Source organism: Lynx rufus, unplaced genomic scaffold (genome assembly GCF_022079265.1).
Source record: "Lynx rufus isolate CCGP_SWC_20201006 ecotype Redwood Valley unplaced genomic scaffold, mLynRuf1.p SCAF_20, whole genome shotgun sequence".
NCBI classification, from domain to species: domain Eukaryota; kingdom Metazoa; phylum Chordata; class Mammalia; order Carnivora; family Felidae; genus Lynx; species Lynx rufus.
In genome coordinates, this window is record NW_025814835.1 from 4,568,185 (window position 1) to 4,580,569 (window position 12,385).

A 12,385-nucleotide genomic window follows, 5' to 3' on the forward strand; every position below is an offset into this window, starting at 1 on the left:
GATGTGTGTCAGCCTGGAAAGCTGGCGCTGTCCGAGCAGGAGGGCCCCCACCCCTTGGGATTTCCAAAGGGTCCCGGAGCGGGCGCCTCCCTGGCGGTCCTGGCTCCTCCCTACCCCCTTACTCCCCACTCCGCCCCGGCGCCCGAAGGCTATGAAGTGCCCTGAGGGCGGCGCGGGAGAAGGACGCGGCCTGGGCCTTCCAGGGACCGCAGAGGCCTGCGCCGGCCGGCGACCAGCGGCTGGCTATCCCCGGCCTGGACGGGGCGGCGGGCGCCCGGCGCCTCTGAGCCCTCATCCGAAAGGGCGAGGGTTTTGTGCTATGGCAGGCGCCTGCGCAGCTCCAGAGTGCGAGGAGACCCACTCGGGTGATTCCAGCAAGGGACCCTCGGAGTCAAGGCCCTGGGAAGCCTCGAACCGAATCCTGACCCTAGCAGGGAGGCAGGGAAGCCGCAGGTGGTGGTTCGCCGGTTTGGCTGTAAAAGCTGCGAAGTACTCGGTGTTTAAAACGTCCCCGTACGGGCTGATTTCGTAAATGTTAACGGCAGGGCCCAAGGCAGGAGCCTACCCGGACCTACACTTCACAACCTTTTCTTTGGAAACCCAAAGTCTAGCAAGGAAAACCACAGCTTGAAAAGTTCAGTGACAGACACCCCGTCTGGGGTCAGGTTGGCTAGGAAAATCTGTGAAATAATCGGTTTGTATTTATAAAGATAATTTTAGGCAAACGGGATTTTAAAATTATTGCCTTACGGTAATAGTGCTAAGGCTTTCTAAAACAAATCATCTCTCAAGGTCAAGTCCACGCAATTATTTTTTAAAAAATGCAACTATTCAGGTGATGACAACTTTTCATATTTGTTTAGAATAATTTTCATCGGTGGTATCTGATCAAATTCCCATTGGAATCCATGTGAGTTCTCACGTCTGTGTTTCACAGCAGGTAGGATAATGCAGGTTGAAATAGTCAAATAACCATTCCAAGATCTGGCCACTAGTAAAGGTGGGATTCAGCTTTGAACTCCAGTCAGCCTTTTCCAGCCTACCATGCCGACTCCGTTTAGTAATAATGCATTAAAAGTTCCAGAGAAATACATGGAAAACAATTAGAACAGGTGGCTAGCCTGTCAATGTTATGTTTGTGCCATTAACCAACATTTACAGGTGAAAACAATGAAAATATTACTGGTAAAAGATAAGTAAAAAGCTAGATTCTGTCTCCAAAGAGTTCACGTGAAAATTACTTAGAATTTACTTGAAAATGTAGTACTTGTTAATATAACCTTCTAAATATCTGTTTTGACAGTGTTAGTCTTGTATGACATGGTCACAGGTCTCTGAATGGTAGCAGTAGTGCAGTTCTCCATATGGATTAGGCATCCTTTTGGGTCTTTGGGTGATTGGTCTTGCTACCTTTCTTACCTGGGAGATATAGTTAATGTGTTATCTTTCACCCTTGAGCATTGAAATAAAATCTGAGTTCATCTTCAGTTTCATCCATTATGTTGCTGAAACCGGACTTTTACATCATAAAGTGACCTTGAGAAAGTCAGTTGGACCTCATTTTCCTCGTGGAAATTTTTGATGATGTGTGTGTTTTCCCTAACTTAAAAAAAAAAAAAAAAAAGCAAGAATAATGGATTTTATTTCCTTCCTACAAGCTTATCATTCACACTCAACTAGAATTTGGAGAACATTTAATTTCTGACCTCATTTCTTTTTGCATTATAATGTCTGGTTTTCAGAGTTAGAAGTACAAAAAAATTCCCATGTCTCCTCCAACCAGATTCTGTAATTATCAGCATTTGTCATATTTGCTTCATTGGTTTATGCATATTTTGTTCAGAACCATTTGAAAATACATTGCGAACAAGATGCCCTTTTAACCTTACATGTCAGTGTACATGTCCTAAGAACATGGGTAGTCTCTGAGGTAGCAATACAATTATCAAAATCAAGAAATTAATGCTGATACAATGCTCTTATCTAATAATCAGACCTTGGGGCGCCTGGGTGGCTCAGTTGGTTAAGCAGCCAACTTTGGCTCAGGTCATGATCTCTCAGGTTGTGGGTCCCATGTCAGGCTCTGTGCTGACAGCTCAGAGCCTGGACCTGCTTCGGATCCTGTCTCCCTTTCTCTCTGCCCCTCCCCCATTCATTTAGAAGTGAATATCTGTCTCTCAAAAATAAACATTAAAAAAAATAACCAGATCTTATTCATATTTTTGCACCTATTTTTTATTGTCCTCCTGCATTATATAATTTAAGGGATTTGCAAAAGGTTACAGATGAATTGCCAGAATGGATAAAAAAGAATATCTTAGCCCCATGTGCTGCCCACAAGAAATGTTTATTAAAGATATCTTTCCATATCTTTTGGCCTCCATTTGTTTCTGATGGAGCAGAGATCATTCAGAACTTTTCTTTTATGTTTCCCTATATGTAATTTGTCATTTTTCTCTGGCTACTTTCAAATTTTTCTCTTAATTTTTGGCTTTTAGCAGTTTGATTATGATGTGCCTAGCCCTGATTTTTCTTCATACTTAACCAGCTTGGTGTTTTCTGAGCTTTTAACATCTGTAAGTTTACCATGTTTGGAAAATTGGGGGGCATTATTTCTCCAAATATTTTTGTTCCCCATTGTCTTTTTCTCCTGAACTCCAATCAAATATATATACACGTCGACATTATATACAATTCACTGAGGCTTTGTCCTTTTTTGTTTTGTTTTCATTTTTTTTTCTCTCAGTTCTTCAGATTAAATAATTTCTATTCATCTGTGTTCTATGTTCCCTTCTTCTGTTATCTCAAATCATCTGTTAAAACTGCTAGGGGCGCCTGGGTGGCGCAGTCGGTTAAGTGTCCGACTTCAGCCAGGTCACGATCTCGCACTCCGTGAGTTCGAGCCCCGCGTCAGGCTCTGGGCTGATGGCTCGGAGCCTGTTTCTGATTCTGTGTCTCCCTCTCTCTCTGCCCCTCCCCCGTTCATGCTTTGTCTCTCTCTGTCCCAAAAATAAATAAACGTTGAAAAAAAAAATTTTTTTTTTAAAAATAAAAAAAAATAAAACTGCTAATGATTTTATTTCAGATATTGCATCTTTTAGTTCTAAAACTTCTATTCAGTTGTCTCACCATTTCTATTTCTCTGATGAAATTTCCTATTTGTTTACTTATTAAAAGCATATTTTCTTTTATGTCTTTGAGCAAAGCTATAATAGCTGCTTTGACATTTTGTCTGCTAATTCCAATATATAAATGATTTTGGGATTAAGCATCATTAATTTTCTTTTTTCTTCATTAGAGGTCATGTTTTCCTGTTTCTTAAATGTCTAGTAATTTTGAGTTGTATCCTAGACATTTAACTAATGTAGCTATTCTGAATTTAGTTACTTTCCTCTGAAGAGGTTGTTTGTGGTTGATAGAGTTTTAATAGGCAGTTAGTTATTCTGACTGTATTCATACTCCATACTTTGTCTCCCTTGTTGTGGTGGCAACTGAAATCTAATTCAGTTCCCTCAGCCTTAGCTGGGATGCTTTAATCTGCCTCACACAGGCTTAGTTCAGAGGTCATCTGGCAATTTAGGCAGAGTATGCAGAATTTGGTGTTTTTCCTTATGTGACTCTTCTTTCCAGAACCTCCCTCCTCTTATTGTGTCCTAATGTAGTAACCCTGGGCTCTGCCTTCTGGCTCCTCAAGTGAGTTTTAAATACAGTTTAGATGGCCTCGCTTATTCGATTCTAATTATTCAAAATTTGAAAGAAAGCATTGGTCATTTTTGGTGACTATTTTTGAAGATGAATTTAACAGTGACATTTAAAGTTCTAATTTCCTTTAAATTAACATGTACTTCCATTACTTTTAAATGCCTACCTACAATAACAGTAAGAATGTGCTATGAACACTTAACCACCCACACTAGAATTTTAAATCTACGTTCTCTTTGAATGCTGTTTTGGTGAATTTCAATGTGGGAGGTGAGATGATTTCAAACTTCACATTTTCTATCATAGTCGAAGGCATAATTTTTCTGACATCTTTTTTCATTCTGGATAAGAAATTATACAGCATAATGTTTTTAAATAAAATTTTTCCATGCAATGAGAACTTTTTTCTCTTCAATCTACTCAAGCTAAAAAAGCTCAGAAGCATTTATTTATTTATCATAACTGTTAAGAAATTATAGTCATTACACCTACCATCTGTGCTCTTCCACATCATGCTGGAAAAGAAAGAATACATCACTTCGCTTCAGAAAATCTCCTGTATTTCTCTTCGCACTTCATCAATTGTTTGAGCCTTTGGATGGCTGAGCAAAATATAGAATATACCCAACCCAGCCTCTGCCTCCCAGAGCTTGCTTCCTATAGAGGAAAGTTCTTTACAGCGTAGTTAAGAGGAAGATGAGCTTTCTTGAGTGTTACAAGCTCCAGAAAATATAAAGTGGATGTTACAAAGTGAAAGTAAGTGAGAAACCAAATTGAATAGCATTATCTTCTTTTGTGAACCTCCTTCTTTTTCCACTTCTAAGAAATTTGTTGAGCACAAATTATGGGCCAGGCACTGTGCTTAGCACAACTTCTCAGCTCAACTGGCTCATCAACCTGTGGGAACAGATCAGTGTCGCCCAATCTTGTAGTTGCTCAAGAGAAATTTGTGCGAATCAGTCCACTGATTCTGCAATGCTGGCGTCCAATTCAGAAATACTTAGGACACTGCAAAGGCCACATGAAACAGAGTGAATGGAGCCTTGAGCCACAGGTTGCTGTTTTGTGGCCTCTGAATTAAGGCATGATCCTTGTGAAGACACAAGTGCTGCCCAGCGGTATACATGTGAGCCATTATCAGTCACTGGCACCTCAGCATGACTTGTTGTATGTACTTTTCCCCAGTACTGGCTACTCCCAAGACAATTCCAACTAGGAAGAACATGAGAGGAAGAGGATAAAGATAGAAGTCCATGCAGGAGACAGCAGACCTACCAGAAGACACTCCAAAAATGCAACTGCAAAATTAAGAGGAAGATTTCAGCAAGCAATACTGAGCATTTTCTGTGTGCAGTGCACTCCACTGGGTCATGCACACTGCAGTGTGACACGTACGTGGAAGAGGACTGCCATTTAGGCAGAGAGATTGGGTGAGGGCTTCTGCCATAAGCAAGCTACACAGGATTTGGCTTTCAGGCCATTGGATGTGACAGTGGAAATGGAAGGAAGTGGTGGCTTTTGAATAATGGAGTCACCTGGTTTTGATATTGAATTGGATCTGAAATAGAAGTGTCAAAGAAGGTTTAGGATTCCAATAGTCCGTGTACCAAGTCAGGGAACACTAGAGGTGAAACAGGTTTGGGAGGATGGGCAAGAGTTTCCGTTTTGGATGAGTCAAGTTTCAGATATGAAATCTGCAGGAAGATCAGGGGTCCAGTTCTCAGAAAAGGTGGCTGAGTAGAGCTGTGCTGGGAGTCCCAGGCATCGGGCTAACAGAGACTGACAAAAGGATGTAGTGGAGTGAGCATGTGGAGGGAGAAGAGGCCCACATCAAGTCCCTTGATGTGCCCTTGACCCACTGCCCCCCTCCAGCTGCAAGTGCAGAAAACGTGTCACCGACAAGGCTCTCGCACCATGCAACGCACACTCACACAGGTTTCCAGGCCAATACACTGAGTGATGTTACATTGCTCAGAAGTGCTTGAATTTACTTTACAGCCAGCTTTTGTTCGTTGACTAATATGAATACCCTTTTAATAATATAAATTGGTGTCCTACACCTCTTGCAATTCGTTCTTGGGAACTCTGCCAAATACATCAGGTAGGCCCTGCAAAATCCAAAACGTCACATGATTCAACATAATCTGGCAAGCATGAACCAAGCTTAACAATAAAGTGTATCAAACACCTGTCCATACTCAACAAATAGGAATCGATGTTCGCTACCATCAGAAGAAAAGCAGATCATTCATATAGATGCCCCCATGAAGCTGACACCTCGTGTGGTGTCCCATTTCTATGACGAGAAGCTGAATCATTAGCCTATGGTGCAGCCCTTTTAGATAATGATGCTGCAACTTTTAAAACTTGTATTTCAAAAACCCACAAAGAGATTAAATGTATTATGCTTTGATTTTATTTGGAATCCTAGGAGAAACATTCTTAATAAACTCTTAAATTCTTCTCCATTAATGTCATTTAAGTAATGAATTTATAAAGATTGAATTGATTTGTTTATATACACTCAACTGTAGAAAAATTACATTCTTTTTGTTTGTTTGTTTACACCATCAAATGCAATCAAGGCAAACAAGACGGTTAACTAAAATGATTACTAAATGCAGCATTAGCTGATGGCTTTAAATTTAGAATGTGTTACTGATGTCAGGGCTGATTAGATTCATTCTCTATCTAAAACCCATGCTATTAAAAGCTTTGAGCAATTTAGATGTAGTCACTGAGTAAAATTCCAGCGGGGGGAGGGAAATTCTATCGGGATTGATTCTCCTGTGGTGACTTTACGTGTGCATGGATGTCTGGGGGGATGGGGTAGAAAGAAAGAAGAGGGTGCAGGAGAGGTGGTTGGTTGGCATGAATCCTAGAAAAGGTAAAGAGCCTTGAAATAGAAAAAGTACTCATCTTCACAAAGGGAATCCCAAATGGCATAAGGATACAACTACTGACCATTTCTGTTTCAGAACTTTCCAAGAAGCAAGGCAAAATAAACGAAGGAGAAGCAAAAGGTTAAGAGGGCATCACACTTTAGTTACTCCTCTACAAATGAACCCACAGGGAAGTCATGGTAGCCAGTGGTGGGACCAACAGTTTTACTAACAAAGGGAATGTGTGGTAAAGGAAAGGGTGATAGAAACACGGAATGAGTATGTCATGAGCACCGCCAGAACCTAAAAGCACACTGGAGTGATCAGGCCCATCAAAGTGCCAGGGAGAGTCTAGTGGAAGAACTGTCCTTGTGCTCCAAGGAAAGAGTGAGTCTCCTCCCGGGGCTCCTACAGCTGGCCTTAGGGAGATGTTGCAGGTAGCTGTGACTTCAGAAAGGTGTGCCACTGGGATGGTACACCATTTCCAATATCTGTGCCTTTAAAATGTTTTATTACTGGCCCAAATGTCGGAAGATATTTTAAATGGGAGGGAAGACATTATTTCCTGGATGGAAATTCTCTGGATATTTAGATTCTACCCCTATGCAGGGCTGCAGGAGAGGGTATCTGTCAGTAGGTCAGCTCTAAGCTGGAAGGTTCCTGTCATTACAAATGAAGCTTAGCCATCTCCAGGAAAAAGGCAGCAAATAACTTGGATCCTTCTATGTAGTTCCACCTAACAAAAGAAGAAACAAAGAGAAACATTGTTACTTCCATGCAAATGACAGGGCAAAGTAGCCTACAATGTAAATAGGAAGGTTTGGTGATGGAAATTCCATCGCCAGTATGTAGCACGACCGAGGGTTACCATGTGGAGACTTGGGGTCTGTGTGGTGAAGGACTGGCCCCTCTGAGGAATCCGCTAACCTGTTGATTTTCTCATTCTGAGAGTGTTCCCCATCATCAACAGCACCCAGCGGGAGCATCATCACACTCTTTTGGATGATATCCTGGAATATTCTGGCAATCGGTATGGTTGAGCCATCCCGGGTCATGTCTGGCTCTGTTCCAAATACTGAAACACAGGAAAGAAGGCATTCGAATAAAATAATGACAACACTACCCCGAGCGATCTTCTCAAATGCAGTGTTTGCTTTCTCTCTTCTTTTTTCTTTTTCTTTTGTATTTAACCATCAAATTTGGTGCCTGGGTTAAGTAAGCTTCTTGATATCATGCAGTTTATAGTCTAAAATAGTCACGAGAGGCAAGAAGAAAACCATGGTTGCCTTCTTTACAATTACTTACTTGGGAAAAAAAAACAAAAAAAAACCTTTTAGGGGCACCTGGGTGGCTCAGTCTGCTGAGCGTCCAACTTCAGCTCAGGTCATGATCTCAGTTTGTGAGTTCAAGCCCCACATCGGGCTCTCTGCTGTCAGCTCAGAGCCTGCTTCTGATCTTCTGTCCCCTCTCTCTCTCTGCCCACCCCCTCAAAAATGAACAAATGTTTAAGAAAAACTTCTTAAATAAAATTTTTATTTTGAATTGTAAATTTTATAGAGAAGTTGCAAAAATAGTACAGAGTTCCCATATGTTCCTCACTTTGCTTTCTGTAATGTTAACATCTTGTATCAGTTAACATCTTATATCAGTAAGTTATAAAGAATAAGAAATTAATATCGGAATAATATTATTCACTCAATTCAGACCTATTTGAATTTCACCAATCTTTCCCTTTTTCTATTCCAGGATCCAATCCAGAATCCTAACTGCTTCTTAACTCTCCTCTGGTCTGTGACACTTTCTCAGTCTTCCCTTCTCTTTCATGACCTTGACCCTCTTGAAGAGTACGGATCAGTTGTTTTGGAACCTCATCTGGGTCTGTCTGATATTTTCTCATGATTGGAAGAGGTCATGCATTTCTGGCAAGAGTATTGCAAAACAATGTACCTACTTTTATGGTTGCTTCATGAATTAAATATTTGGAAAGCGGGACTTCTTTGGTTTTATAAGCAATATATAAATAAATAGCTGTATTCAACTGTCACCTGAATGTTGTTGTTTTTGTGCTCAGCTGTCAAGGTAGCCCATGGAATAGTTTTCATGGATATCCTAGGGTCTAGAGACATGAGTTGAAACCGTCGAGGCTAGGGCACAAGTTGCCAGTGACGGAGGGGAGATGCAAAATAAAGACACAAAAGATAACATGCCACATGTTCTTTATCCACAGAGCGAGGTGTGAATGTGAGTCCAGGTGATGTACTTTGCTAGGAGAACTGGCTGTACACACAAATAAACCAAAAGGTGCCTTATGCGTTCCTGCGAGAGTATTTCAGGTCTTTACTGCTGACCTGGACATTTCAATCCCACATCTCTCCTCAGCTGGCAGGGCACTTACCTCCCTGACTCTTCTTTCTCTCTTCCTGGTTTCCACAGTTTGGTGGGAACACCCTGCGACAGCCGGAGCAGCAGGAATGATTGCGTAGACAACTCTGGCTCTAAGTCTCAGACTGTCCTCAGACCTGCCCTCTAATTTTTATGGTTTTACTTTTACTCTATTTTTTAAATAGACAGTGGTGAAAGAGGAATTGACCTTCATTTTATTTATTTATTTCGAGAGGGAGGGAGAGCGAAAAGAGGACCCCAAGCAGCTCCACATCCAGTGTGGAATAGGACGCAGGGCTCAAACTCACAGTCGTGAGATCATGACCTGAGGTGAAATCAAGAGTCGGATCCTTAACCAACTGAGCCACTCAGGCGCCCCTGTCCTCTAATTTGTAATGTCCCTGTCCTTGGTACGGATAACCCTGGTAAAGTGTCACTGTTCCCGGGTGGTCTGAACCTCGGAGTCCAGCTCAGCTCTGACTACTGTGGGAACTGGCCTGAGGCCTCTCCCAGGATATAACGCCCACAGGTCCATACAAACACGTGTCAGTGTTTTCCCACTTGGCTTTTGGGGAGACTCTGAAAATCCCCCTGCTTTTCAGAGATTCCCCTACTTTGCAGTTGTGGGCAGTGTCAGAAGCCAAAGAGACTAGGTATTCCTTCTCCTCGCCCAGGCAGCCAGGGCCCAGGCACGTGTCCCGTGCTCACCAACCACACGATCCGGCCCAGGACTTGAGGTATGTGCCATCAAAATAGGGACCAGCGAGAAAATGTCAAGTACAGCTCTGCTGTCTTCTCTACCCTTGGACAAGCAGAGTGGCAATAAAAAAAGACCACTGGTTTTAGAGTCAGATAGGCTGGAACTGAGTTTATGTGTTTGGTAACTTTGTCCAATGATCTCATCCCCAGGAAGCACCTCTGTGGAAATCCCACGTGGCCTTGGAGCCGTTTGCATCTGTGGACCTCACAGAGAGTGGAATTTGAAGACCCAAATATCGTGAGGATGGGCCCACAGTTAGACCCCTCCAGGGTGAGCCTGGCTCTTGGGGAAGGCCCTACCTCCATGTCGTGGGTCTCGTTTCCTGTTCTCCACCTTGTGCTGGCCTAAGTCCATGAAAACCCACCCCTCCCTGTGACCAAGAAGAGTGAATCCTGGGGAGCCTGGGGGGCTCAGTCAGTTAAGCGTTCAACTCTTGGTTTCGGCACAGGTTATGATCTCACAGTTCGTGAGCTAGAGCCTCATGTTGGGCTCTGCCCTGACAGCACAGAGCCCGCTTGGGATTCTGTCTCTCCCTCTCTCTCTGCCCCTCCCCTGCTCATGGTCTCTCTAAATAAATTAATTCATTAATTTAATTTAAAGAAAGAAGATGAAGAAAAGAAAATCCCCACAGGGCGGCCCACCGTAAGCTTGCTCCCTCCATGAAATTTTAGCTCCTTCCTCATTTTTAAACCCCAGAGTTCCTTTACTTTCACGCAAATTCAGCTGTGCCCTTTAAAGGACATTTTTATATGTTGGCCATCACTTCCGTAAGTATCAGAGGCTCTCAAGTCCACCATTTTGCCCCAAATTCAGGCTTCCAGACGTAAACCCTAATCCTGGCCTTGCCACTCCCAGCTCAGTGCCCTTCAGCAAATTCCTTAATGTCCTCCAGACTTTATGAACCAGGGGAGGCTGTTGGTAGGGGCGGTGGGACAGTGTGTATGAAGAGCCCGGTGCATAGATGGCACTCAGCGACGTGGCCTTGGTGGAAAGGAGGGCCGGAGTGAAATTTGGAATGTGCTGCCTTCTCCCCTGCCCCACCAGGCACCACACCTGGTCCCACGGTAAACTGGCAACTCGAGATATCGCAAGTCTAACCTGTTTTGATGGCTCTTTTGGCCGCAAGATACTGATTATCTTTAACATTTGCCATCCACGGCTGTAGTCCCAGTGTCATCGAAACAGTCATCTGGTTGGAACTATTTCTTTTGGAGAATATATGTTCAAGATGCTGCTTCACCTGAAAAGGAACATTTTCATTTGTAAGAGAACATGTCAAGTTATTCTCACACGCAGTGACTATATAGCAATTTTTCATCCCAGCCTGACAAATTCCAGTGCTGTGATTTTGCCTTCATTCTTGCAGAGGGGCCTCGGGGACAGAGAGCTTCAGTGGTTACAGAAACACTTGTCTCAGGACCCTGCAGTCCTCAGCCCTCCGCCCGCCCATCCTGACCACGGTGTCAGACTTCCGACGCCTGGTTATTATGAATTTTGGTAATTAGGAAACAATACAACTTCTCAATTTGAATATCCCTCCTTTTTAACTCGTCAGTACCTTAGTGACTATTGTGGGAACATTATGCATTTGGAAATTTCTGGAAAGTGGGGGCAATTCTGAGCTAAGCTATAAAAGAGCATTTGATCAGAGTCCTTCTCTGTCCCCTGGGCTCCATTCCAGTTGCCACAATGGAAATTCTCCCAAGAAAAACTATACTCTGAAATATCCTTCCCATTCATTCCTTCAACAAACATCTATTGACTTCCTGTCATGTGGCAGGAACTGTCCTAGGTGCTGGGAACACAGCTGTGAGCAAGAGGAAGACAGGCCTGCCCTCGCGGGGATTCGTATCTCCTGAGAAAGAGAAACAATAGGTCCAAAAAGAGAAGGAGGGAGGGGAAAAAACAGGGACAGAGACTGGGAAGGCGGGTATTTTGGGATGTAATTAGTGCTAAGAAGACAATAAAAGAGGTCAATGAGAGAGAGTTGGGAAGAGGTATTCTTGGAGCCCATTTATCCAGAGCCTACTTTCTGTTGAACTGGAGGTAAACTGATGATAGGTTGATAATGTGGACATGTAACTCCTTCCAGATAACATTTTCATTAAAACGGCTGCTTTCAGAGTACTGATTTCAGACACCAACGGGCAAACTAACTACAGGCTTGAGCATTTCCGGCTCCATCCGGCCGTAGGCCATCAGCTTTTCCATCTGTGTGTAAACCAATCTTGCCTTTCTGTCAACTGTTTAATGTAAAAATATTTCCCATCACTCCAACCCCAAACAGTTATTTGTCTGACTACTGTAATTGCATACAATTACAGAAAGAGATTTCACCAAACAAAAATTATATTGGTTTCTTGACGTGTGTTACAATCCCTTTTATGTTGGGAAAAAATGATACGTCAGTGCCAACAACTGAATAGCCCACTAAGCCGTGGGAGGCGGCCCTCAGAAATGGGCCAATGCACATCTGTCACCTGTTTTTCCACCACAGACGTATTCATGTGAGGGACCAGACGGATTGAAAATTTTCCGATAACTCGGCCAGGGATGACGGTTTTAGCTCCAGGCTCATCAAATGCACCCTCAATCCCGTGGATTGACAGCGATGGGTACCTCCACAGGTGCATTAGAATTTCCTCCTGAATTAAAATAG

At 42.9% G+C, this 12,385-nt stretch overlaps 1 protein-coding gene across 3 annotated transcripts in view; it reads right to left on the reverse strand.

Moving 5' to 3' along the window:
- Positions 1-5,140: 5,140 nt before the first annotated feature.
- CNDP1 (carnosine dipeptidase 1) overlaps positions 5,141-12,385 on the reverse strand; it is a 38,402-nt gene continuing 31,157 nt past the window's right edge. For all 3 annotated transcript variants that reach the window (XM_047086345.1, XM_047086344.1, XM_047086346.1), the window contains exons 9-12: positions 12,207-12,371; positions 10,825-10,966; positions 7,512-7,659; positions 5,141-7,320 (exon numbers count right to left, since the gene is read on the reverse strand). In XM_047086345.1, the coding sequence (XP_046942301.1) occupies positions 7,251-7,320; positions 7,512-7,659; positions 10,825-10,966; positions 12,207-12,371 (525 nt within the window). In that variant the 3' untranslated portion in view covers positions 5,141-7,250. The remainder of the gene's footprint in view (positions 7,321-7,511; positions 7,660-10,824; positions 10,967-12,206; positions 12,372-12,385) is intronic.